Below are 25,972 nucleotides of genomic sequence, written 5' to 3'. Positions count from 1 at the left end.
TGCGGACACACCAATGAACTGTGTGCACCTCTGCCTTTAGTGATGTGCTGCCAGCTTGAAGTCCGCCACCACGGAAACCGGCAAGTGCTGAAATCACAGGGCACTTTGTTCTCCCATCGTGGCGCAGTGGGAACGAATCTGCCTCGGAACTGTGAGGTTGCGGGTTGGATTCCTGGCTTGGCTAAGTGGGTTAGGGAGCCGGCGTTGCCCTGACCTGTGGTGTAGGTCGCAGACGCGGCTCAGCTCTGGCGTGGCTGCGGCTGCGCAGCACCAGTGTCGGAGGCAGGTGGAGAGAGCACCCAGGGCGGGTTTTGAGCTGAGGAGGGCTTTGACTGGGTCTCTGGCCACCGCGTGGGGCGGGGGCGGGGTGGGGGAGGCGGGGGAGGATGAGGTCGTCCAGGAGGGCCGCCAGGTTTCGCCAACGGAAATACAGGGTGCACGTGGGCCATCCAAAGCCAAAGGAGCCCTCACGGTGAATCTGACGGTCAAGCGCAACCGGGGATTGCGTTTCACCGGCAGCCCGAGCCGTGGGTGCCAGGCCAGAGGAGGTGGACGGCAACGCTGAGAGGCTGGCCCGGTCCCAAAGGGGCCTCCCCCAGGGCCCCTTCCTCCTGGGGTGACCCTGGCCCCTCCTCCCCGCCGGCCCACCCCCAGCTACCCTGGACCTGCCCCACCTGCCCATCCGTCCGTCAGCCGGTCCCTTGGGGCTTCCCAGCGGGTCTGCGGAAGTCAGCGGATGAGTGGAGGGGTGATCTCACAGGAGCCAGCCGGCCGGCCCCTTGCCACTGCCACTCCCCCGTCTGCCCCTGCCTGGCCGAGCAGGGCCTCGCAGGCGCGGGGTGGACCTGACCCCTGAGACGCGGGCGCTGCTGCAGACACGCAGCCTCATCTGTGTGTTCGGAAAAGTCACTCCGGCTGCTGTGCGGAGAGTGGGTTACAGAGGCCAGAGAGGAGGCCGGAGAGGACAGCAGCTCAGGAGACAGCGCTGGGGCTGGGACTGTCCACCAGTCCTGCCCGCTCCCCTCCTCTGCTGCTCCGGGTGCAGCGGCCATGCCAGGTGCATCCCGCCCAGGGCCGGGCACTCGCTGTCCCCTCCGCCCCGTCTCGCAGGGCCCGTTCCCACCCCGTCGAGGCCTTGCTCCAGCGTCACCGTCTCTGTCCCGCCTTCCCTGCGAGTTCCATGTGTTTCTGTGTCGTGACTGAGTTTTATCCGGGTGTAATGGACTCACAGTGTGGGTTTCGGGCGTTCGGCAGAGAGAATCGTCGTCCATACAAGCCTATGCCTTCCTTCTCCCACGAGGTTATGACACACTGGCGAGTGGATGCCCCTGTCCTCTGCAGGGGCTTCCCTCACCGTCTGTTTTGTATGGTCGTGTGGAAATACCACGGCTGGTGTGAAATCACACGCTCCTCTGGACGTCACACTTCCCACGTCTGTGCCCGGCCGTCTCTCTGCTGGTGCCTGTCACCTTCTGAGACGCCGACCCCTGGTGGGTGCCCTCCTGCGCAAGCCTCAGTTTCTCGAGAGCAGGCATTTCACCCGTTTTGTTCCTGCGGCCTCCCCAGCACCCGGGCAGTGCCCGATGCGCTGGGTATTTGGTGACGGGATGAATGACGGGTTTGGGGTTTGGGGCCTGCTTCGAAAGTGCCAGCTCGGTGTGAGGGTGACACGAGGGGCCTGGGTGGGGTGCCGGAGAGTGCGAGTGGTCCCAGGAACTGGAGCACCTGCAGGGTGTCCCCGGGAGGTGTCTGGGGAGCACGGGGGCTGGACTGGAGCAGGGCAGAGCCTGGGGAGGAGGGCCACGAGAGGGGACAGGACAGGCAGGTGGCATCCCCCTCACAGAGGACAGGCAGGCCCAGTGAGGGGACCACAAGGACCCCCCCACCAGGGGCATGGGCAGCCCGGGTGTGCAGAGGGTGGAAGCGGGCGCTGAGAAAGCACAAGCGGCCCAAGCCGAAGCTGTCAGGCCAGGAGGGGCCTCGGGCGGCCAGGGACAGCCACCCCCCTGCAGGCTTCCTGCTGTCCCGCCCACCAAGAGCACACTGCAGCCAGTCACAGGCGGCCTTGGGGAGTAGCCCCCTGCCCTCGGGAGACCGAGCCGTGGCCCCTGCCCACGCCCGGCTCCCCCACTCTGTGTCCCGTGGGCAGTCCTGCCCTGCATCCAGCCGCGGCCTTGCAGCTGGGCTTGGGCGGCGCCCCCGCCCCATCCCTCCTGGCCTGGGCTCAGCTCTCCAGGTTGGAGGCGCTTTCAGACAGAGACCTGTGGGGATGGAGCCAGCCTGGAACTCTGGGTGTGGAGGCCAAACAGACCCACGAGAAGCCCTGGAGGGAGGAGTGTGTGTGTGTGTGTGTGTGTGTGTGTGTGTGTGTTCCCGGAGCGCAGGTCCCAGTCATGCGTGCACCTGTGTGTGTCCCTGTGTGCACGTGTTTGCCCACGTGCGCAGATCTGTGCCTTTATGAATCTGTGTTGCAGTGTGTGTGTGTGTCCCCGCAGCCCTGTGTGTGGAACATGTGTGTCTAGCACTGCCCCATGCCAGCCTATGCATGTCACAGTGTGACTGTGTGTGACCTGGAGGGGTAGCCAGAGCTGGCAGCCAGCACCTGCCTCACTCCCAGCCCGGCCACACTGCTCGTCACCTGGAGATAGTGGCTCTGGGCCGGCGGGGGCCTTGGCGCCCGCCACCTTTGGGAAGGAACGTGGGGCGCCCAGGGCTGGGGGATGTACTGGGGAGACTGCGGCCCAGAGTAAAGGATCCAGGGTCTCAGCCCCCAAGGGCCCCTAGAAGAGTTCTGCCTTGGTCTTTGTCACCAGGGCACCTGCCACTGGCCCTCCCGACCTGTAGATGCGGCTTTGCCCCTTCCACCTGTGAGCTGCCCACCCGGTATCTGTTCTCCACTTCTTCCTGACAAACCCTGATTTGGGGGCAGCAATGTGCCTTTCTAAGCCTCCCTCGCAACTGGGGGTGGCCATGTGACACAGTTCTGTGTAAGGGGATGGAAGTGCTATGGGGGGGCTACCAGGAAGGTGTTTGCTCTTGTGGTGAAAGGGGACAGATGTGGCACTGTGTCCTTATCCCTTTATCCTGCCTGGAGCATGAATGTGATGGCTGGAGTGCAGCAGCCATTTTGCAGCCACGAGTTAAGAGAGGCAAAATGTTACGAAGATCATAGCAACGCAGAGGGATACTGCCTTAGCTCCTGACAGGCTTTATCAAGCAGCCAAACCGAGTGCAACAAAGTTCTTTGGATTTCTTGCGATGTAGGAAAAACGAATCTTCATGTGTTTAGGCCATGGTTGGTGGCCTACGGTTATTTCCAGCATGATTGTACCAGGCGGAAGCCTGGGAGAGCCAGCTGCCCTGGCTTGCCCTGTCCCTCCAGCCTGTCCAGAGCCCTGTCCACTCCAGCCTCTGCCTTTGTGTGGTTAACAGCAGGCCTGGAACCACTTATAGCTGAGACCGGCTCTGTGTTCACCGGATCACTACCTCACTACACAGACAGGGAGACGGAGGCTTATCTAAAGCCACCAGCCGTGGGAGTCGTTGCAAGGGCTCGTGAAAGCAGTTCTGGTTCCCAAACGCCCCTCACCACCCTGTCCTCCTAGTGCCTGAGGGCCCCGCTGAGAGCAGCCAGTGTTCTTTGCAGGTTCTTCCGCTCTGCGGGTGCCCTTCTTGGCAGGGTTCATTCTGTCCACAGTGCCCATGGGTTACCCTCTCTGATGGCGGCAGGAGCGGGAGGGCGAGGGACCCGGAGGAGCTACAGGCTGACAAGCATCTGCTCTCCAGAGAGTGGGCCCTGGAGCAGCTTCCTTGGCCTCTGCAGACGGCAGCGGGTGTGAGCTGCCTCTGGCCGCACCCCAGCCACTCACGGGTGACTCACGGCTGCATCAGAGGGGCGTGTCTGTGTCGGGAGAGGGGACTTGGGTACAGGAAGTCCCGGCGGCAGGGGGGCCGGGGAGCCCACCTTCTCCCACTCCCGCTGAGCCCATTTCTCAGCTGTAAACCAGGACTCCGCCTGGAAGAAGGCGAAGGTGCAGGGGTGCACACCCCCGAGACACGGCTCCGATGCCCCTGGGTCTGGGGTGGGGCGGCCACGGGAGTGACCATGGCTGGACCAGCGCCTCTGAAGGGCCAGGCCAGGGCCTGGGGCTTTCCTGGCTGTCATTTCTTAGAGCCAGGAAGGTCCCACCGTCCCGCTTGCAGCCCGAGGACAGGGCCTCTGCCCTCCCTCTCGGCCCGTCACCTTATGTGACCCTCTGCCGGCCGCTTCCACGCAGGTCTTTCTGTCCTCGGATGTGCCCTGTGCTCCCCCCGCGCCCTCTGCGGGCGACCCTGGACGTGCATGCGGCCCGGAGGGCTGAGCCCGGGTCTGTAAACGGGTGGTCGTTGTGCCCCCGAGGGCTGCCCTTGGCCTCTTCTTCCTCTTCTCCTCCTTTTTTGAGACGTGCCCTCCCAGCCTCCCTGTTTCCTGCTCTTGATAAGATGTAAGAACAGTGGTCCATGAACAGCGATACATGCCGTGGGACCGTCAGCCTTTGCTGGGGAGGCGGTCGGGGAGCCATGGGGACTGGGGTGAGCCGGAGAGCCCCCCCCCCTTTCAGTGGTGGGGCTGCTGCCCGGTTACCGTCCACTAACACCTTGTGGAAATGCAGCTTTTGTGGACAGATCTGACTTTTTCCACAAGAAACCAGACATCAGGATTTTGAGGGGATGTCTCCCCCTTGTTAACACGGGCAAACGATTTCAGGCTTTTTATTTATTTATTTATTTATTTATTTATATTTTGGCCTTGCCTGTGCGTGGGGACATTCCTGGGCCAGGGGTGGAACCCAAGCCACAGCAACAACCAGAGCGACAGCAACGCCGGGTCCTCCTGTGGCTCATTCTTGCGCACTGCTCGGGAAAGAATCCCAACTGGTGTCACTTCTAAGGACAGGAATGTGACGTCACACATGAACATCACAAGAGTGGATTTCCCGCTGTGGCGTGGCCGGTTAAGGGATCTGGCGTTGCCACCACTGCGGCTCAGATTCGCTCCCTGGGCCAGGAATGTCCATGTGCCACGGGGTGCAGCCAAAAAAGAAAAAAAAAAAAATCGCAAGTGCAATACTCTTTAACTTGGCATACTCCCACCTCTGGGTATTTTATACACTCAGAATGAGGTGTTCAGGATAATGTTATCGTCACTTGGTTTGCCATAGCAAAAGTTTTGAAGGACTCTAAATGTCTGAAAAAGAAAAATAAAAAAAGGTTGACACATGCCACAACAAGGAGGAAACTTGAAAATGTTATACCGAGTGAAAGAAGTCAGGCACAGAAGGTCACAAACATAGGATTCCATTGATGGGAAGCATCCAGAATAGGCAAGTCCAGAGACAGGAAATAGATCAGTGGCTTCCAGGGGCCGGGTGAGGGGAAATGAGTGACTGATGGGGTTTTTTGGGGGTGGGGTGACAAAAATGTTGTGAAATCAGGCAGTGGTGATGGTTGCACAACTCTGCGGACACACTAAATCCACATACTGAACTGTACGCAGTATATGTTTTATGGTATGAAAATTGTATCTTAAAAAAGCTGTTAAAGAGTGAGAGATCCCCCTAGCTTTGATACTCAGTGATCATCAGGAAAAGAGTAAATGATTTGTTATCTCTTGTAAAGGGGAGGTGGATAAGAATGTATATTAATGGAGTTCCCGTCATGGTGCAGTGGTTAACGAATCTGACTAGGAACCATGAAGTTGCAGGTTCTATCCCTGGTCTTACTCAGTGGGTTAAGGACCCGGCATTGTCCTGAGCTATGGTGTAGGCCACAGAGGTGGCTCGGATCCTGCGTTGCTGTGACTGTGGTGTAAGCTGGTGGCTACAGCTCCCATTGGACCCCTAGCCTGGGAACCTCCATATGCCACGGGTGCGGCCCTGAGATAGCAAAAAAAAAAAAAAAAAAAAAAAAGAGGGAGAGAGACCAAGATTTTTTTCACTTGAGTATTGTTTGAGTTTTGAGCCATGTGAAACAACTTTTTCTCAAAGTAGTCAGTTGTCAGATGCAGCGAGCTCATAAGGCAAGGCTGAAGAATGTTGGTTAACTGATGACTTTGGAGTTCCCTGGTGTCTCAGCGGGTTAAGGATCCAATGTTGTCACTGATGTAGCTTGGGTTTGATCCCTGGCCTGGGAACTTCCGCATGCCTCAGGCGTGGCTAAAAGAAAAAAAAAAAAAGGTGATTGATGGCTTTTCCAGGACGGAGTCACGGTGGAAGTAAAGCAGCTCATGGCGCATTCAAAAGTGAGTGAGAAACGGAGTTGTTGCCAGAGAATGCCTGTAACTTGTCTACCCATCCCAGCTAAAACATGCAGAGGAAGCACTTGAACGATTCACAGTTTGTCAACCTCTTCTGATACTTTCTGCTTTATTCCCGGATCAGACGGGACGGTCACACAGCCAGCCATCGGGTCCCCTGCGGCCTGGGGCGCCGCATCGGCTCGGGCCCCGCCCTGCCCTCTCCGGGCACAGCTGACCCTGCGGGCCTGTCTGCTGCCCCGCAGCCTCGGCGCGGGAGTCGCTGCACCCAGCCACCCTGCGGAGGGGTCGCGCCCGAGGCCGAGGCCCCGGGCCGCCGGAAGCTGAGCGGAGAGGACCAGCCACCGGAGGACCGGGATCTCTGGTGGGATGTGGCCGACCACCGGCTACCTGGGATGACAGATTCCCAGCGTTGGGTTCCCGGGACCCATCGGGGAAACGGAGGACGTAACCCCAGGGGTGGTAGGTAGGGGCTGACAAGGGAAGAGGCGCCTAAAGGAGGAGGACGTCCCGATGCGGCCGCCAGGGTGGCATCCGGCCACCTCATCCCCCCAAGCTCCCGGGACCAGCCGCGGCAGCTGGGCGCAGATGCCCCTGCCCGTGGGGAGCGCGCGCGCGGGGGGCGGTGCCTCCCAGTCTCGCGGCGCCCGGGGCTGCCAGCGCGCATGCGTGCGAGGCCGGCGCCAGGCCGCAGCGCCCCTGTGGAGCGCCGAGTGCCTGCTGGGCGGCTCCCGCCAGCGGACTGGCCGGCGGTGCGCGCGCTGGTGGAGGCGGGGCTTCCTCGGCAGGGGGGCCCGGATTGGGCTCAGCCAGTGGAAGGGGTGGGTGCCTCCGCCGAGGCCATCCAGGGATTGGCCAGAGCCTGCGGAGGCGTGGTCTCGGGGGGCGGGGCGGGGACCGGCCCGGCAGAATGCGCGCCGCTGAGGTGGTGGTGGAGGCGGCGGTCTAGGGAGCGGGAGGCTCTTCGGGTCCCCCACCCCGACCGGGGGCCGGGAGGCCGGGGACCCCAGGAGGCGGGGGCCCGCGACCTCCAGGGCTCGGGCGGCGTCGGGGTGAGGCGCCGGGCGCCGAGCGCGGCCCGAGAAGAGCGGGCGCCCCGCCCCTCGCTTTCTTCCTGGACCGCGCCTCGCGGCACCTCCCCCACCGCCGACCCCGCGCCCCGCGCGGACCTGAGCCCGGGGCCCGCGCGCGCGGTGGGGGACGCGGGCTGCGCGCATCGCTCGCTCGGGCCGGCCGGGTGCGGGGCCCCTGAGCCCGGCGGCGGGCCCCTCTTCCCCAGCGTTTCCGCGCAGACGCCATGGCCGAGCCCCTGAAGGAGGAAGACGGCGAGGACGGCTCCGGGGAGCCCCCCGGGCCGGTGAAGGCGGAACCCGCCGGCCCCGCCGCCTCCGTGGCGGCCAAGAACCTGGCTCTGCTGAAGGCCCGCTCCTTCGACGTGACCTTCGACGTGGGGGACGAGTACGAGATCATCGAGACCATCGGCAACGGGGCCTACGGGGTGGTGTCTTCCGCGCGCCGCCGCCTCACGGGTGAGCGCCGGCGGGCGGGCCGGGGTGTGCACACTGGGGGCCAGGCGCCCGGTGCCCGCTTGTGCAGGGCCCAGGTCTCTGCAGCCCCGGCGCGGTGGGTGCCAGCGCATCGGTTCGCGTCCTCCTCAGAAAGTCGAGCGTCCGGGTGAGACCAGGGTGCAGATTTCCCGGAACGTGTTCCGGAGCCGAGGCTGGCGCAGGCGGTTGGCGGTGCCATAGCTGGGGGCAGAGATGGGCCGAGCAGGGCGCTAGCACGGCGTTGGAGTCTAGACTCTACCCCTCGCCGGCTGGCAGCGCCGCCCGCAGGGAGCCCCGGCTCCACGTGTCTTCGTGGGCTCTGAGCACCTGCCGGGGAGAGGAGGAGGGGCAGCTGGTGGTGCAGGTGCTGTGCTGAGCCCAGGACCGGGCACACAGTAGGCGCTCGGTGCAGGGAAGCTGTTGTCCCTGCGTCTTAGAAGGGAGGGGGTGAAAGGGGCCGCGCGCCACTCCGAGCTCCGCCAAGGTCCCTCAGGGCATCCGCTTTCCCTGCGCCCCAGGCCAGCAGGTGGCCATCAAGAAGATCCCTAACGCTTTTGACGTGGTGACCAACGCCAAGCGGACCCTCCGGGAGCTGAAGATCCTCAAGCACTTCAAGCACGACAACATCATCGCCATCAAGGACATCCTGAGGCCCACCGTGCCCTACGGCGAGTTCAAGTCTGTGTAAGGAGGGGCGGCGGGAGGCAGAGCGGGCACCTTTTCGGAAGGCTGGGGCCATAGCGCTCAAGTTCTGGACCTTGTGCAAGGCAGGCTGGGCAACCTCCCACCATCCCAAGACCAGGGCTCCCTTGGGGTTTTGCCGGGGCCACCCGAGATTCCTCCGGAAGAGCGTGAGGTAGCTGCGTAGGATGGCAACGCGCGGGCTGGCAGAGGGAAGCCCCGCATTCCGTGTCTACCATGGCTGCTCCCCTAGCAGACATCACTAATCAATCACAGACTACGGAAGCCCCTCCCGTCTCCATCACCGTCTTCCATGAGCCACTACCAGACCTCCCCCGACAAAACCTATTGGCCAGGCGGGTTTAGCCCAAGCCCACCTTTTCTCTGGTGGCGACACTAGTAGTTTCCCTTAAGTTCATGGAAAGTTGTAGGACATCTAGAATCTTCACACCACCTGGGTGGCGCCTACAGCATCTGAGAGTTAGGCCCCGACCCGTCTGGAGCTGGGAGAGCTGGGTGAGGATGGGGCTGGAGCGTCACCAGGACCCCCCGCCCCCCGCCTCTCCCCTGCCCTCAGCTACGTGGTCCTGGACCTGATGGAGAGCGACCTGCACCAGATCATCCACTCCTCGCAGCCGCTGACGCTGGAGCACGTGCGCTACTTCCTGTACCAGCTGCTGCGGGGCCTCAAGTACATGCACTCGGCTCAGGTCATCCACCGCGACCTCAAGCCGTCCAACCTGCTGGTGAATGAGAACTGCGAGCTGAAGATCGGGGACTTTGGCATGGCCCGCGGCCTGTGCACCTCGCCCGCGGAGCACCAGTACTTCATGACCGAGTACGTGGCCACGCGCTGGTACCGCGCCCCCGAGCTCATGCTCTCGCTGCACGAGTACACGCAGGCCATCGACCTGTGGTCCGTGGGCTGCATCTTTGGGGAGATGCTGGCCCGGCGCCAGCTCTTCCCGGGCAAAAACTACGTGCACCAGCTGCAGCTGATCATGATGGTGCTGGGCACCCCGTCGCCGGCCGTGATTCAGGCCGTGGGGGCGGAGCGGGTGCGGGCCTACATCCAGAGCCTGCCGCCTCGCCAGCCCGTGCCCTGGGAGACCGTGTACCCGGGGGCCGACCGCCAGGCCCTCTCCCTTCTGGGCCACATGCTGCGTTTTGAGCCCAGTGCCCGCATCTCAGCCGCTGCCGCCCTCCGTCACCCCTTCCTGGCCAAGTACCACGACCCGGATGACGAGCCCGACTGTGCCCCGCCCTTTGACTTTGCCTTTGACCGTGAAGCCCTCACCCGGGAGCGCATCAAGGAGGCCATTGTGGCCGAGATCGAGGACTTCCACGCGCGGCGAGAGGGCATCCGCCAGCAGATCCGCTTCCAGCCTTCCCTGCAGCCTGTGGCCAGTGAGCCCGGCTGCCCCGACGTTGAGATGCCCAGTCCCTGGGCTCCCAGCGGGGACTGTGCCATGGAGTCCCCTCCGCCGGCCCCACTGCCGTGCACCGGCCCTGCGCCCGACACCATCGATCTGACCCTGCAGCCACCCCCGCCGGCCAGTGAGCCAGCCCCTCCAAAGAGGGAGGGTGCCATCTCGGACAACACCAAGGCCGCCCTCAAGGCCGCCCTGCTCAAGTCCTTGCAGAGCCGGCTCCGAGGTGCGTGGCAGAGGCGGTGGCTGGCTGGGGAGTGGGGCCGAGGGGACCCCCCCCAGCCTGGACGGGCTCTTAGTGTCACCCTGCCCGTCTTCCCCACAGATGGCCCCAGCGCCCCCCTGGAAGCTCCTGAGCCTCGCAAGCCGGTGACAGCCCAGGAGCGCCAGCGCGAGCGGGAGGAGAAGCGGCGGCGGCGGCAGGAGCGAGCCAAGGAGCGGGAAAAGCGGCGGCAGGAGCGGGAGCGCAAGGAGCGGGGAGCCGGGGCCTCGGGGGGCCCCTCCGCCGACCCCTTGGCCGGGCTGGTGCTCAGCGACAATGATCGCAGCCTGCTGGAGCGCTGGACTCGCATGGCCCGGCCCCCGGCCCCTGCTCCAGGGCCGCTGCCAGCCCGGCCTCCCAGCCCACCCTCTGGCCCCGCAGCCCAGCCCGCTGCGCCCCCGCCGCAGCCTGCCTGCCCGGCCCCGGGCCCTGGGCCTGGGCCTGCTCCACTCCAAACCGCTGCCTCCTCCGGCCTCCTGGCCCCGCCGTCGCTGGTGCCTCCCCCTGGGCTGCCCGGCCCCAGCGGCCTGAGCGTTCTGCCTTATTTCCCCTCTGGCCCACCCCCTCCAGACCCCGGGGGCGTCCCTCAACCCTCCACCTCAGAGTCCCCCGACGTCACCCTCGTGACCCAGCAACTGTCCAAGTCACAGGTGAGGGGAGAGGCCTGGCTGTGGGCGCACGCGGATCTGAGCCTAGGGGGAGGGTTTGGGAGGCCCTTGTTCTGTGCGAACCGAGCGGCAGGCGGGGCACCATCCCTCCTGACGGGTCCCCTTGCTCCCAGAAGGAACTCGGGTCTTTGGGGGCACCAGCTGCTCAGCGGGTGTCCAGGCAGTGCTGGGACAGGCGCCCTGCAGACCTGGCAGCTCTGGACGGTGCCTGCGTTGTAAATTGCCATCGTCCCCTGCAGGTGGAAGACCCCTTGCCCCCCGTGTTCTCGGGCACCCCAAAGGGCAGCGGGGCTGGCTATGGCGTCGGCTTTGACCTGGAGGAATTCCTCAACCAGTCTTTCGACATGGGCGTGGCTGATGGGCCCCAGGACGGGTAAGTGCTGGGCCTCCGCTGGGGCAGGGGGTGCGGCTCCCCGGGCCGGGGGCCCTGCCTGTGGGACAGGCTGACGGCGCCTCTGCCTCCCCACCCTCCGTGTCAGCAGCCAGGCAGACTCGGCCTCGCTCTCGGCCTCCCTGCTTGCCGACTGGCTCGAGGGCCACGGCATGAACCCCGCTGACATCGAGTCCCTACAGCGTGAGATCCAGATGGACTCCCCGATGCTGCTGGCTGACCTGCCCGACCTCCAGGAGCCCTGAGGCCCCTCGTCTGTGCCTTGCTGCCAGGGGCAGACCCAGCTCCAAGACCCCTAGGGACAGTCCCCAGGCCTCCGGGACCCACAGGGACAGTCCCCAGGCCTCCGGGACCCACAGGGACGGTCTCCAGGGCTGGAGCCGAGCCCAGCCAGGAAGCTCAGCTCGGTTCTCCTGCAGGTTCATCTCACACCCACCCTGCAGCCTTAAGCAGCCACCTGAGCCAGCACGAGCCACAGCAGGAGGGGAAGCCTTTATCCCCGTGCGATTCTTCTCAGTATTGTATTTTTATTATTATTATTATTGTTATTATTATTATTACACAGTTTTTGCCATCAGAGTGAAGCCTGTGAAATACAAGGTTCCTTTAGCGTCGTCTGCAGGGCGTGATTTTGGAGCTGGGGGCAGGGTGCTGTCAACGGGGCACCAGACACGCTGCATGCACTACAGCCAAGGCCAGGTCCTGAGGTTTATTGAGACCGCCACTCGCCACCTGCCCTGCCCCACAGAGGCGGCCCTCTGCCCTCACATGCTCACAACCGCCCCCCAGGGCAGGCAGGGGGCCCTCGCTCCATGCCTACCTTGGCTGGGGCTGCTGCGGGCTGGCCTGCGGTAGCTGTAGCGGAACACAGCTTTGGGGCTGTGCTTGGTGCCCGGGGCGGGCAGGCGGGGGCAGCGGGGGTCCCTGGGCTCACTGCTGGGGAGCGAGCTGGCGGGAGGAAGGTGAGGACGGGAGATACTCTGCCAGCCGGCGGGACTGCTGGGGTGCGGCGGCGGCCTGGCGTGTGCTCAGGGAGGGCCTGACTGCGCCGGCCAGACGAGCAGGCCACGCTCCGAGGCCGGCCGAGGTGGGCCACAGGCCCACAGCCTGGGAGAGCAGCGCCCAGCCCTCAGGCTCTGGGACAGAGTCCAGGTCCAGGCCGCTGGCTGTGCCACTTGGAGGAGGCCTGGGGCGCTGCTGGCAGTGTCGCCTCCGGTTGGCGGGAGGGGCGGATGCAGAGGCCAGGCCGAGAGCAGGACGCCGTGGGGGTGACGGGAACGGTTGGGCTGGAGCCACAAGGGCCCCTGGGCGAGGCCGGTGCTGGGAGGGCAGCAGCAGCACCAGGTGGGAGGCTGAGGGCGGGCGGGCCGGCAGCAGGTGCGGGCGTGAGGCCGCCCTCAGGCCCGGCGAATCTTCATCTCCGTGCGCCTGAGGGAGTAGTAGAAGCCCTTCCACTGGGCCCAGTTGATGCCGTTGGCGTAGGAGAGGTGGGAGCCGCCCAGGTAGAAGCCGTTGAGGTTGGCGAAGTGGCAGCTGCGGAACCAGAAGGCGCCCGAGGACAGGGCCGCGCAGTTCTGCACGAAGAGGTCCTGGTCCCGGTCGAAGGTGGAGAACTTCTGGCCGCTGTGGTAGGTCAGGGAGTCGCCTGGCGGAGGGCAGGGGGCCCAGGGGCTGCTGAGGCGGGCGGCAGCCTGGGGACGGGGCCCCTCCAGAGCCAGAGGGCGGCCAGCGCCACCGCCTCCCCCCGCCCCCCGCCCCGTGAAGGCCGGCCCGGGGTACCTGCGCCGCCGTCCTCGAAGTCGGCCACGTAGAGGGTGTAGCCGTCCTCCTCGGCGCTGACGGCGTTGGGGGAGATGGAGAAGTCGTGGTACTTGGCGAAGGCCGTGTTGTTCTCGAAGTCCTCCAGGTCCACCCTGAGCTCGTACTTGTGCTTCAGGGTCAGCAGGTGCAGGTTCTGCAGACCTGGGAGCAGGGGCAGCCAGTCAGCACAGCCCTGGCCCGGCGCCCCCCGCCCGCACACACGTGGGCCCTACTTACCCAGCCAGTACTCCCCGTCGGCGCGGCCGAAGCCCAGCTTGTAGTCATTCCAGCCCCGGAAGAAACTCACGGAGCCGTTGAACCTCTTCTGGAAAACCTGGAGCAGAAAGGATGGGCCTGGGAGATGGAGGGCCCCGGGGGGCACGGCCCCTGGGACGCCGAGGCGGTTTGGGAAAGGACCGAGCTGGGGGCCAAGACAAGGCACGTGCCGGCACCAGGCCCCGCGGCGAGGGGAGTTGTGGAGTTGAGGCACTTGGGGCTGAGTCCGGGCCTGGCTGTGTGACCTTGGGCAAAGTACGGCGCTTCTCTGGGCTTCAGGTCCTCACTGCTGAAAGGTTCTTTGCTCCCAGGCGCACCCTAAGCCCCCAGCGGTGAGGGCGGCAGCCGTCACAGACTCTGCTGTGAGCCTTGGCCCCACTTGAGAGCAGCGGGCCCAGGCACGCAGCGGTGCGGCCGGGTCGCACAGCCGGGGGAGGACCAGGCCTCGGTGCCCCCCCCACTCACCGTCCACTTGCCCCCCTCGGTGGTCATGTCGCAGAAGACGGGCACGGGCAGGCTGGGGCCCGAGGGGTAGATGAGGTACACGCCGTCTATCTGGTAGCCCTGGGCGTAGATGTCGTCGCAGTCCAGGGGCTGCTGCGGGCAGAACTTGTCCAGGGCTGGGGGGGAGAAGGGACTGGGGCGTCAAGACCCCCTCAGCGCCCGCCGTCTCGGGGTCGGGGGGGACCGCCTGGCCCGGCCTGCAGAGCAGAGGCGGCGTCCTGCGGGGGGGCCCAGGCCTGACTCCCAGATGGGGCGCTCGGGGCGGGCGGGTGGCAGCTTACCGTCTCCCCGGATCCCCAAGACCTGCGGGGCGCAGCGGTCAGCGGATATGAGCAGCAGCAGCGGCAGGGCCAGGAGGGCCTGGCGACAGGAGAATGGGGTCACCCCAGCCCCCCTGCCGAGAACCCCTCATCTGCCCTGCCGCCCGCCCCCGCCCCGCCCTCTGGAAACCCCACTGTGGGACGGGCCTGTGCGGCCAGGGCCCTGCCGTGGGGTGGGCTCCGTCCCCCAGCCCGGTGCCCGGTACCTTCATGCTGCCGGTTCAGCTCCGAGCGGCTGGGCGGCTGCTGTCCCAGACTGCGCCCCAGACAGCGGCTGCCCGGAGTTATGCGCTGGGCCCCGGCCAGCGGGCCGGCCCGCCCTTGCGGCTGCGAGGCCCCCGCCCCCCGGCCCCGCACCAGCTCGCTGTCTGGGGGCCCGTCTGGGGCCGGGGGGCGGGCCTGCGCCAAGGGGCCACCTGTGTCTCATTAGACCTGACGGGGCCAAGCCCCCCGCCCCCGGGCAGACATCCCCCGGCTGCGGGCTCAGACTGCTTCCCCAACCCCTCCACGCTGCCCCTGGACCCGCAGCCCGGCCCCCAGCGCCCCCAGCCCCTGCCCGGGCCCCCTCAGGCCCCACGGCACCCCCCTGCACGCATCTGTTAGTCTCCTCTCCGTCCCTGGCTGGGTTTCATTAGCCGTCGGAGGCGGGGTGGGGGGGTGCTGAGCGGCCGTGGAGGGTGTGGGTATGTCTGGGTCCGGGGGAGGGAGGCGCTTGCAGGGAGCGGGGGGGGCGGGGGTGGGCAGGGGCCGCAGGGCCAGGCGTCTCCTGGCAGGGCTGGGACATTGCTGAGCTGTGAGCACAGCCTGTAGGCGTCCAAGTGCCGGCCGCCCAGCCCGAGCCAGGGCCCCTTCCAGCCCCCCCTGCTCAGGCCCCCTCCTTTCTCCTCTCACAGAGGCCGCCTCTGTTTCCTTCACCTCCCCCACGCCTTCCTCCCCGCACCCCCCTCAGCCCCCCCGCCCCCAGCAGTGTCCTCAGCCCTGGAAGCCCCCCTGTGCCGCGGAACCCCCAGCCATCTCCCCCTCAGGTCCCGGCCTCCCCAGGACCCCGCCCTTCTGCACAGGCTGCCAGAACGGTCTTCCTGGGGGGCCGCTCTGCACCCCCAGCCTCAGGGCTGAGGCACGCTTCTCACCTTGGACCTGAGAGGAGTTTGGCGTCTGGCTCGGGCCTACCTCGTGGACCTAGTTCCTTATTGCTCACGACTCAGAGGATGCCCCAGCCCCGCGGACTCCACGCCCTGGAGCCCCCCCAGCCGAGAGGCTTCCGTCTCCCCCCTTGGCCTGGAGCGTGGGGTCAGGTTCTGCATCTCGGGCCCGCACCTGCGTCCACTCACGTCCGCGGCCTCCTGAGCACCTGCCTGTGCTGGCTGCCCCGGGGTGGCTAACAAAGCACCAGAAGGTTCTCGAGCACATTGCACGTGTCGTGAGAACTTTTGCGGGGTGTTGAGGGGTGACTGAAAGGTGCAGAGGCTCAAAGTAAGAGAGCAGCTCTGGCCCCCCACCCCACCTCATTCCCGAATCCAGGGACCACTTGGAGGCACCCCATTCTGTAACCTGGAGAGAGGTGCCCCTTGGTCGATGGGCCATGTCCGGGGGGAAGGGGGCAGGCTGCCCGCATTCAAATCCAGCTTGTGCCGCCTGTTAGCTGGGTGACCTTGGACAGGTGACCTAGCCTCTCTGTGCCTCGGCTTGCCCCTCTGTAGAAGCAGGATAGCAAGTGTCTCCTTCCAAGGCGGGCTGAGGATTGGGTCATTCGCACCAGGTCCCAGCACCGCGCCCACCAGGGGTTTGGTAAATTTGCTGTCACCGTCGCAGCGACCGTCCTGGGAATGGACCGCCCTGGGTGCAGTTGTACCCTTGGCTGCGGGAGCCATGTTTGCCTTCCTCTCGAAACCCTTCCTTCCCTTCGTCCTGAGAAGAACGGTCCTGATCTTGGGGAGGCGTTTGGCCAAGAAGATGCAGATGTGGAAAGGCAGCAGCTGCTCGCTCTCCCTGCCCTCCGTCCTGTCGCTGGGCTTGATGGCTGGCGCTCCGGCCGCAACCTTGGACCGTGAGGATGAGGCCCCTTCAGGGCGGCGGCGGGGGTGGGGGCGGTGATCAGGGGGGAGGAGCTGGGTCCCCTGGACTTCGTGAGCGGATCCAGAACCTGCTCCGGACTGCCCTTCTCGGGGCCTCTCCTGCAGCAGAAAAAGAAACCTCTATCTAGTTTAAGCCTCTGTTGTTTTTTCTGCTACACACACACAGCTGAATCTAATCCTAAGACAGCTCTCTTTTCAGCCAATGCCAGCTAATTTTAGCCCAGGCTACAGAAGGGAAAATAAGGAAAAATCAGCCATCTGAACAAATAATAACATACGTCCTGAGTCAAGTATCAAAGTCGTTGGCTGAATACAACTAAGAAACACGGGAACCCACCCAAGCCAATCAGAAAAACCCCAAAAACAAAAAAGAAAGGGAAAGAGAGAATTGAGCAAGACGGTAGCAGTCATGTTTGGCCCATTCGTTTTTTCCTAAAACCTGAGCGTGTGCGCGTGTGCAGAGCAGGCACGCTGCTTTTGGGATGTGGTTGGGGGTTTGTTTAATGCTTTCGGGGAAGAAATACGGGCACAGGTACCGGGAGTCCGCTCTCCCTCTGAAGCTACGGCCTGAAGGCGACCCTCGGACGTAAGAACAGCAGCGAGGGGCAGTCAGTGGACGTGTTTCTGGCTGCCCAGCATGGGCATTTCTTCCTGTGTTTGGGAGTCCCCTGCCTGGAATGGGGGTGCAGTTGGTTGCTCGAGCTGATCTAGCGCACTGCTGAGGGCTCCACTTTGGAAGGCGCTGACTTGAGCAGGAGCGGGAGGAACCTGTCCTCGGGGTGGCGGTCACCCCGGGGGCCCCAGCATCCTGGGTCTCTGGCCGCTTGGTGGTGGCTTTGCAAGCGAGATGCTGAGTCCCGTGGGCGCTGCCTGGGCTGCGAGCCCTGAGCCTGGTGTGCTCTGCAGGTGGTTGTGAGTCTGAGAGACCCCACCTGCTGCGTGTGCCTGGGAGACCCGGGTGGGCAGGAGTGAGGGGCTCGTGGGGGACAGGCTGTCAGGGTGCTGCTGCCCACTGGACGGGCCCGAGGTGTCGTCTGCTGAGGAGCCCCATTCCAGGAGATGGGGCTCCCCTCCCAGGGCCTTCCTGGGGTCAGGTGCCACCCCTTGGCGCTGGCCTCTGCACGCCCCCTTTCTCTGTCCTGTGCCATGCCAAGGGCGACGCGGTTCCCACGGTCTCTGGCTCCCGGCTGGACTTGGCCCATGGGAGGCCCTGGCAGGACAAGGGGACGAGAGGTTGGGGTGTTTCTCGCTGGCCTGTCCTGCCCAGGCCTGCGGTTGTGGTAATGGCTGTGCCCCCTCCTCACCCCCGGTGACAGCTCCTGCCGTAACCCCCTCCCCAATCACCTGTCCCCTGTCCCTTCCCTGCAGCCTCGGTGGCCCCAGGAGTGGTTTCCTTAAGGCCCACACCCAGGTGACGGGGCTGTCACGAAATGCCTTTAAAAACAGAACAGCTGAGGCTGCCTTTGTTTCCTGCCAGGACCCTGCTTGACCCACAGCCTTCCTTGGGTTTTGCCTGAAAGCCCAGCAGCCTTGGAATGACTCGAGCACAGCTACGGACAGGGCCCCGCAGAGACTGGATCTTCTCGTGGGACTTGCCACCTTCGGCCCAAGGAGGCGAGAGGGGGGAAGGGGAGGGGGAGGCAAGGGGGTGCGGGGGAGCCGGGCTGCCTTTTTGGGAAGTGGGGAGTCTGGCTGAGCCGCTGAAACCAGGCCCCTCCTCTGGGGCTGCTGCTGCCACGGGAGGGAGGGCAGTGGGGGTGATGGCAGCGGGCAGAGGCCAGGGCCCTGGTGGTCCTTGCAGGACAAGGACGTGATGTCCCTCGGGGTCCCGGAGGTGGCGTCAGCCCCCCACCCTGGAACCCCTCTAACTTACCTCCCTCAAGGCGCTGACTCCAGATGGTCACATTGAGAGGTCCTGGGGTCGGGGCTTCGGCGTGACTTTCAGGGCGCACGAGCCAGCCCATAAGCCCTGCGTGGGCAGCAGTGGACGGACACACAGCCCCAGCCTTCTGGAGCCAGAGAAGGTGACAGGGGTGGGGACAGCGGGGTGAACGTGGGCGGGAGGGGCGGCCACCTGGGGGAGGTGACAAAGGCCTCCAGCGTGGGGTCCCGTCCCTCAGTCCCGTGTTTGTCTTCCTGGAAGGGAGGAAGTTGGGAGGGATTTGGGGGCCCCCTTTCTGGGTTGGGGGCAAGTTCAGTGGCTGGAGCTCCGAGTGTGGCCAAGAGAACCCGCGTCGTGTGTGGGGCCGTCGATGCGGGGCTCAGACCAGGGAAGCTGCGCCGAGTCCTCTGGGGTTGGAGGGTCGGGGCTTCGCGCCACTGGCGTTCATAGTTTTATTTCTGCATTTGAACTGCGGGGACGCACGGAACGGGGGAGAAAACACAAATGGAAGTTTGGGGATTTGTTCTAAATCGAATCACCGCGGCACATCTTGGGGCAAAGGATGCTTGAGGGCCCTCGCGCCGCGGGCAGTGCCCGCCCTGGTGTCCGAGTCCTCGCATTTCGTCGTGTGGCCACTTGGTGGCCCTTCCATGTGGGAGCCTGCGTCTTCCTCCGGAGACCGTTCTTAGCTGTTTCCTTCCGTCTGGCTTCTCTCTTTTCTTCCTGGTGTTTTTTTTTGTTTTTGTTTTTTTTTTTTTAATTTTACGACCACACCTGCAGCATATGGAAGGTCTCAGGCCAGGGACTGAATCCGAGCCGCAGCTGCAGCAACATCGGATCCTCAACCCGCTGCACCGGAGTTCCCATCGTGGCTCAGCACTTAACGAATCTGACTAGCATCCATGAGGATGTGGGTTCGATCCCTGGCCTCACTAGGGGGTTAATGATCCGGCATTGCCATGAGCTATGTTGTGGGTCGAAGACCCGGCTGAGATCTGGTGTTGCTGTGGCTGTGGTGTAGGCTGGTGACTACAGCTCCAATTCGGCTCCTAGTCTGGGAACCTCCATATGCCGTGGGAGCGGCCCTAAAAAGCAAAAAAAAAAAAAAAAAAAAAAAAGACTAAAATCCCACCGCACCAGGCCAGAGTTGAACCCACACCTCCGCAGCGACCAGAGTTGCTGCAGTTGGGTCCTTAACCCACTTTGCCACGGTGGAACTCCTCTCTCTGATGATTTTATTGGTTGGGTACCAGGCGACCCAAATAAATTCATCCTTACTTGTTCTTATCTTTTCTCTAACATTTCATTTCTGTTTTTCATTCTAATTTCTGTGCACTCTTAATGTCCAGCTCTCCTACTGACCTAAAAAAATTAGCAATCAGGAGTTCCCGTTGTGGCTCAGTGGTTAACGAATCTGACTAGGAACCATGAGGTTGCGGGTTCGATCCCTGGCCTTGCTCACTGGGTAAAGGATCCGGTGTTGCCGTGAGCTGTGGTGTAGACCAGCAGCTACAGCTCCAATTCGACCCCTAGCCTGGGAACCTCCATATGCCATAGAAAAGGCAAAAAGACAAAAAAAAAAAAAAATTAGCAATCATAGTATTTTTATTTTCCAGTTCTTCCCTGTTTTGATGATAACTTTTTTTTTTTGCCACCTGCGCTGCACGGAAGTTCCCATGCCAGGGATCAAACCAGCACCACACCCATTGCCGATGCCATTGCAGTGACAAACAGGTCCTTAGCCCACTGTGCCACAAGGGAACTCTCTTGTTTTGATGATTTATTGGGGGTGTTACCGAACCGAACTCAGGTCTGCTTGCCCGCTGTGTGGCAAAGCCTGTCCGCGGGCTCCAGGTGGTGCAAAGGGCAGGACAGCGTGAGTTGCAGGCCCAGCAAGGAGACCGGGCAGCTCGTGCTCACGGGGCCTGACCCCCCCCTCCCCAGGGCTCCCAGGGGAGGGTCTGTAAAGGCCACCCTCGGGCTGAGGGTCGCAGGGGCCTGACCCGCCTGGGCCCCGCTCTCTGACTGGCTGGAGGGAGCAGGGTGGTGTTTGCAGACTCCGTCATCACCCTGGGGTCCCAGCCCGTCTGGGGTCTGAGTGCTGGAGGTCAGCCTGCAGTTCCTGCGCCCCCCTGGTGGGCGACTCAGTGCCCGCAGGACAGCTCGCAGCCGGGCTCGGGTCCGGTCTGCAGCCCACAGCGGGGGACGAGAGATCCTGCCTCCGTCTTCGGGCCAAACTTGTGTTCTTCCGCCTTGCTTTTTTCCCTTTGTTTCTGCATCTTCTCACTCCTGTGATTAAATTTCTTCTTTGGAGGTCAGGCCAGGCCGAGGAGGCCAAAGGTTTTCTGCAGACGCGAGGCGGCTGGGGGACATGGGCGTGTCTGTCCTGGGAAGGCCCCATAGGGTCCTGCTTGGTTACAGAGGTGTAATTTACAAGCTGTCAAGCCCACCCCCTGTGAGCACACAGTTCAACAATTATCCCTTAAAAAAAAAAGACGTGGTTTTTCCGAGCACTTTTGGGTTCCCAGCAAAACTGAGAGAGAAGGGACAGAGCCCTCCTGCCATCCCCTGCCCTGACCTGGCACGGCCTCCGCCAACGGTGCCCCCCAGAGGGGACATCTGCTGCATGTCTGTGAACCTGTAATCGCCCAGACTCACCGCCGACGGCAGGTCAGGCGGCTCGTGCAAAGGCCCTGAGTCGGGAGGTGCCCTGTGTTTGAGCGGCAGGGTGTCAGCTGGCTGGCCGGGCTGCGAGGACACATGGGGACACAGGAGAGGCTAGAGGAGGCGGGGCAGGTCCTTCGGGGCCTCGTAGATGCCGGAAGGACGTCCTCGGCTTGTGTGTAAACAGCGGGAGGCGGGGGTGGGGGGGTGCTGTGACCGGTGCCAGGACCGGGCCTCATTGTCCTGAGGTGGAGCTGAGAGCCTGTTCTTTTTCCTGCGAAGGGAGCTGCTCCCGAAAAAAGAGAGCCTCCGTGGGGGAGGAGGACCTCGCTTCACGCCCCTCCCCCCCCCACTGCGTTGTGGGGGGAGCGCAGGGCAGGCACCCTGCCAGCACCCAGCAGACTGGGGCTGGGCAAGGGTGGGGAGGGCCTGTGGGTTCCCCAGGGCCCAGCTCTCCCGGATCCAGCAGTGGCCTTGCCAGAGGGTGTCCCATGACCTCCCAGGTCTGTCCTGGCTGGCCGAGGGTCATCTTGGCTCTTGCGGGGGGGTGGGGGTGCCCTCTGATCCTGGCAAGCTGAAGGCTGGTGTGGGGAGGGGTGGGCTGGGCCCGGCCCGCCCTGGCGTTTCTAGTGAGGCAGAATCCAGGACCAAGGTGCACCAGCCGGGTGGAGGGGGTTTCTTTTTATCGTGCGGGGGCTGCAGCTCAGCGAGCTCCCCCTGGGCCACGCTGCTGTGTCACCTCCTGGGTCAGGAGGCAGGAGGCTCCCAGCGCTGGAGGGCCCAGCCCAGCGCGAGGGAGACGCTGTCTGCCTGCGGCGGCTCCGCTTCTTCCTGAGCTTCCCAGAACCGGAACCAGTCATCGCTCAGCCCCAAAGCTTCTCGCGTTTTTATGGTTCCGTGGAGTCGCTCTCAGTGTCACCTGGAGGCTCCTGAGGGTCTCCCAGGCCCTTTCCCGCCACTGCCTGAGCTTGCAGAAGCGTTTTCACAGCCACCGTGGTGTGTCATTTGTGCCCCCTGCCCCCGGCCACAGGCTGAACAGAGACACAGGCCCCCAAGCCCTCCTCCTCCCTGTTCTCTGTGCTGGGAAATCCTTTTTTTTCCCTTATGAGGGCCACACCTTCGGCATATGGAGGTTCCCAGGGGAGGGGTTGAATTGGAGCCGAAGCTGCCGGCCTACGCCACCGTTCACAGCGACGCCGGATCCTTAACCCACTGAACGGGGCCGGGGATCAAACCCGCATCCTCATGGTTGCCAGTCGGATTCGTCTCCCCTGGGGCCCATCGGGAACTCCTGACGTTCGGTCATTTTTAGGGAGATGTTGTTTCTGTGAGCAGGTGTGTTGTTGTTGTTTTCAGTGAACTGCTAAGTACACGTGTTGGGGTGTCACTTTTCCTTTCGGACAGTGGACGGGCCGCGGGCTCCCCGGGGGGCCCGTGCGTGTCCTTCCCGCTGGCCTGTGGTGGGCATTCGGCTTGTTTCCAGCCTGGCCATTGTGGATGAGACTGCTGTGGACGTGCGTGGACGTGTCTTCATGGACAAAGCCTGGCTCCCCTGGCATGTGCTGGGGGGTGGCCGCACTCACCGACGGGGGGCGGTGGGGAGAGGCGGCTGCCACCGTCCCCAGCGCTTGTGCCGCTCACGTCAACGGTGTCCTGGGAGCGTGGCCCTGATGCCCCTGGGTTTGGTGGCTGTGCTGAGTCCGGCATTGGCAGACAGTGGCTTCTCCACAGGGTCACTCTGGCGTCCCACCAACATGCACAGTGGGTGGCCTTCCGCGCAGGCGCAGCGTGTACCCCCGGGGGGCTGTGAGCCGGGCGAGCAAGGGGACCCGCCCCCTGGGGAGCCCAGGAGGTCCGAGCAGACACCTGAGGATGCTGGAAGCTCCAGAGAGCAGGCTGGACGGATGGCAGGGGGCGCAGGGACGGCCGCGGGGCCTCTGTGGGCTGAGCTGGCTGAGGCTGAGGTGTGGGCGAGGAGGTGGGGGCTGGGGGACGCGTGGTGGCGGGGGGCAGGCCGTGTCAGGGGGACCGTCTGACTGCCCTCCGGGTGACAGAAACCTGTCCAGTTTCCAGCAGAAGGGGACACCTGTCTTTTAGATGTTTATTTTTCCTTTTCAGCTGAGACCTGGTCCTGAGAAGGTCGTAGATGCACGCGCAGTTGTGCAAACGGACAGAGGGAGCCAGGGCGCCTCACACCCGGGTCCCCCCGTGGACTCCTCGGAAAATGGTCCTTCGTTTCCACAAGCGGGAGAGCGCCGGATGCCAGGCGTTGCCAGGACCGCTGGGTCCTTGTGTGGCCCCTTTACGGCCACACTCACGTCCCTCGCCCGACACCCTCCTCAACCCTCCAGCCGCCACCGGTCGCTCTCCATTCCTGCCCTTGTCGCTTCAAGAATGCCGCGTAAATGACTCATACAACACACTGCAGCCCTGCGGACCTGGCTGTTTCAAACCTGAGTTTCCGTCGGTTCTCGGGGGTCGCTGTGCGTCAGGAGGCCCTCCCGTTATTGCCGGGCGGCCTCCCCAGGTGGACCTGTGCTTTGTTCAGCCGGGTCGTTTCCAGCGTTCTGCTGTGTCCTGTTCCAAACACTCGTGCGCAGGAGAAACGCCGCCCAGGGGCGCGATGGCTGGGTGCTGTTGAGCTGCATGCTTCGGTTTTTTTTGCCTTTTTGCCTTTGCTAGGGCCGCACCCCGTGGCACATGGAGCTTCCCAGACAAGGGGTCTAATCGGAGCTCTAGCCACTGGCCTACACCACAGCCATGCAGGATCCGAGCCATGTCTGCGACCTACCGCACAGCTCACAGCAATGCTGGATCCTTGACCCACTGAGCGAGGCCAGGGATTGAACCTGCAACCTCCTGGTTCCTAGTCGGATTCATTAGCCACTGAGCCACGACAGGAGCTCCGCCTGTTTCATTTGTGACGAGGGTGCCGGCTCGTTCTCCAGCGTGGTCGGCCGCCCGCTGTGGGCGAGTGGTCCCGTGTCTGCGCATCTGTGCCAACATTCGATCGTGCCATTGCTTTGTACTTGAACCCTTCTGATGGACCCGTGGGGGTGGCTCCTTGTGCTTCCAGGGTTCCTAACAGCTGATAACGTGGAAGGTGTTTTCACGGGCTCCCGTGCCAGCCGTGCGTCTTTCGCAGGCAGACGTCTGTGCTGGTGGCTTTTGTTCACGTTGGGATTGCGGCGTCTGCTCTTTGGCCGCCGAGGTCTGGGAGGTCTCTCTGCGTCTAGACAGCAGGCCTCAGTCAGATCCGGGTGGGCAGATAGATGGTCCAGTCTGTGACTAGCCTTTCCACCCTCTCGGCAGGGTTGGTCTTTCATAAAGCAAGCCTTTGCCATTTTGACGGAGTCTGACTCAGCCCTTTTTTTACGGATTGTGCTCTTGGTGTCCTGTCTGACAACTTTGCGGCTACTTCTTGGTCCCAATGACATTCTCCTATTTTTCATTTTTTCGTTTTGCCCCCACGGCATAGGGAGGTTCCCAGGCCAGGAATCGAATCTGGGCCGGAACTGCAACTTAAACTGCAGGTGCAGCAACGCCAGGTCTGTGACCCACTGCACCGGGCTGGGGATTGAACCTGCACCTCCACAGCGACCCGAGTCACTGCAGAGACAATGCTGGACCCTTGAGTGGCTGTACCACAGTGGGAATTCCTCTCCTCTCGTTTTCCTAAAGGTTAACAATTTTGCATTACGGCTGATGATCCCTGTTGAGTTACTTTTGAATGAAGTGTGGGGCTTAGGTCTAAAGTTTGGTTTGGTTTTGCCAATAGATAGACCCCATCGCTCCAGCATCATGTGTTGAATTATTTGTGTACCTTTGTAAAAAAGTCAGTTGGCTGTATCTGCGTTTCTTTTGGATATATTTGTGCTCAAGGCAACAGAGAGAGAAATGTATTTATATTACATGTATTTATATTTCTCCCTATCTATTCTATTGACCTGTGTGTCTATCTGCCTGGCAATACCCCACAGTCTTTTTTTTTTTTTTCGTTTTTTTGCTATTTCTTGGGCTGCACCCACGACATATGGAGGTTCCCAGGCTAGGGGTCGAATTGGAGCTGTAGCCGCCGGCCTACACCAGAGCCACAGCCACGCAGGATCCAAGCTGCATCTGCAACCTACACCACAGCTCACGGCAACACGGGATCCTTAGCCCAGTGGGCAAGGCCAGGGATCGAACCCTCAACCTCATGGTTCCTAGTCGGATTTGTTAACCACTGCGCCACGACAGCAATTCCCACACAGTCTTGATTACTATAATGATATAGTAAGTCTTTTTTTTAGGGCCGCACCCACGGCATATGGAGGTTCCCAGGCTAGGGGTCCAATCAGATCTACAGCTGCCAGCCTACACCACAGCCACAGCAATGCAGGATCCAAGCCACATCTGCAACCTACACCACAGCTCGCGGCAACGCTGGATCCTTAACCCACCGAGCGAGGCCAGGGATCAAACCCCCAACCTCATTGTTCCTAGTCGGATTCCTTTCCACTGCGCCACGATGGAAACTCCTGTGTGTGTCTTAAAACTGGGCAAAGGACTCTGTCTCTCTTTATTTTTCTTTTTCAAAATGGTTTTGACTCTGCTGGTTCCTCAGCCTCATGGATGCTAGTCCGGTGCGTTAACTGCTGAACCACGACAGAAACACCTCTGTTCATTTCTCTTTGGTGCGTCTTTTTCTTTCTGTCGTCAGCTCGGGGAATGCCTATGGTTTTATCCCAGCTACTGCGGATCCCACCCCCGGAGCCTTTGCTTTCGGTTTTTGTACGTTTCAGCCCTCCAGTGTCCACCCGGTTTCTCTTTACAGCCTTCGCTGAGGGTCTCTGTTTCCATTAGCTCCTAGTGGGCTGCTGCTTGTTGAGGCCTCTTAGCGTGGCCGCCCAGCAGTCGGTGACCGCCTAGTTCAGCATCTCTGTCGTCTTGGCCTCTATTGACTGCTGTTTTCATTCGCTGAGAGGTCTTCCTGGTTCTCGACGAGGTGACACCTGGATGGTTTTGACGTCTCATCACATTACGTTGTAACTGCTTCTGTTTCATTTTGTTCTTGTTTTTTGCTTTGTAGGGCCGCACCCACGACATATGGAAGTTCTCAGGCGAGGGGTCGAATCAGAGCGGCAGCTGCCAGCCTGCACCAGAGCCACAGCAATGAGGGATCTGAGCCGCATCTG

The 25,972-nt window shown here is 62.7% G+C and overlaps 2 protein-coding genes and 1 long non-coding RNA gene across 5 annotated transcripts; 2 read left to right on the top strand and 1 right to left on the bottom strand.

Annotated features, from left to right (window-relative positions):
• Window positions 1-7,222: 7,222 nt before the first annotated feature.
• MAPK7 (mitogen-activated protein kinase 7) lies at window positions 7,223-11,853 on the top strand. Of its 3 annotated transcripts, none has more exons than XM_084986363.1 (6): window positions 7,223-7,824; window positions 8,366-8,526; window positions 9,101-10,179; window positions 10,279-10,865; window positions 11,123-11,256; window positions 11,366-11,853. In XM_084986363.1, exons 3-6 carry the CDS (start codon window positions 9,120-9,122, stop codon window positions 11,517-11,519), a joined length of 1,935 nt encoding a protein of 644 aa, XP_084842489.1. In that variant the 5' UTR covers window positions 7,223-7,824; window positions 8,366-8,526; window positions 9,101-9,119; the 3' UTR covers window positions 11,520-11,853. The 3 variants fall into 3 exon arrangements, with proteins under 3 accessions (XP_084842489.1, XP_020923612.1, XP_020923611.1); XM_021067953.2 differs by having other exon boundaries at window positions 8,361-8,526; XM_021067952.2 differs by having other exon boundaries at window positions 8,361-8,526; window positions 11,363-11,853.
• On the bottom strand, window positions 11,782-14,432 carry MFAP4 (microfibril associated protein 4). Its single transcript, XM_021067955.2, has 6 exons — window positions 14,381-14,432; window positions 14,136-14,214; window positions 13,816-13,970; window positions 13,312-13,408; window positions 13,054-13,236; window positions 11,782-12,919 (listed from the first exon to the last, which is right to left on the bottom strand). The coding sequence occupies exons 1-6, from the start codon at window positions 14,384-14,386 to the stop codon at window positions 12,672-12,674; spliced, it is 768 nt and encodes a 255-aa protein (XP_020923614.1). The 5' UTR covers window positions 14,387-14,432; the 3' UTR covers window positions 11,782-12,671.
• Window positions 14,433-16,706: 2,274 nt separating this feature from the next.
• LOC110255907 (uncharacterized) lies at window positions 16,707-24,731 on the top strand. The gene is made up of 4 exons (XR_014822082.1): window positions 16,707-16,835; window positions 17,727-17,863; window positions 18,133-18,273; window positions 22,914-24,731. It is a non-coding gene; the product is annotated as an uncharacterized LOC110255907 (long non-coding RNA).
• The last annotated feature ends 1,241 nt before the right edge of the window (window positions 24,732-25,972 follow it).

The sequence above is a fragment of the Sus scrofa genome, chromosome 12, assembly GCF_054392235.1.
Source record: "Sus scrofa isolate SSC_HxYL_T2T_F1_AM1 chromosome 12, Sscrofa_HxYL_maternal_Yorkshire_Landrace_v2.0, whole genome shotgun sequence".
Classification (NCBI taxonomy): domain Eukaryota; kingdom Metazoa; phylum Chordata; class Mammalia; order Artiodactyla; family Suidae; genus Sus; species Sus scrofa.
The sequence above is the reverse complement of the archived record's forward strand: the minus strand, read 5'-3'. Positions and strand labels throughout refer to the sequence as shown.

Bases quoted from the DNA above. Each gene is read 5' to 3' on its own strand.
- MAPK7 (XM_021067952.2), top strand. From the start codon at position 7,593: ATGGCCGAGCCCCTGAAGGAGGAAGACGGCGAGGACGGCTCCGGGGAG. The intron at 7,825-8,360 runs GTGAGCGCCGGC...CCTGCGCCCCAG, and splicing joins CGCGCGCCGCCGCCTCACGG to GCCAGCAGGTGGCCATCAAG. The intron at 8,527-9,100 runs GTAAGGAGGGGC...CCCTGCCCTCAG, and splicing joins TACGGCGAGTTCAAGTCTGT to CTACGTGGTCCTGGACCTGA.
- MFAP4 (XM_021067955.2), bottom strand. The intron at 13,409-13,815 runs GTGAGTGGGGGG...TTTCTGCTCCAG, and splicing joins CCGAGGGGGGCAAGTGGACG to GTTTTCCAGAAGAGGTTCAA. The intron at 13,237-13,311 runs GTAAGTAGGGCC...CCCTGCTCCCAG, and splicing joins CGACGGGGAGTACTGGCTGG to GTCTGCAGAACCTGCACCTG.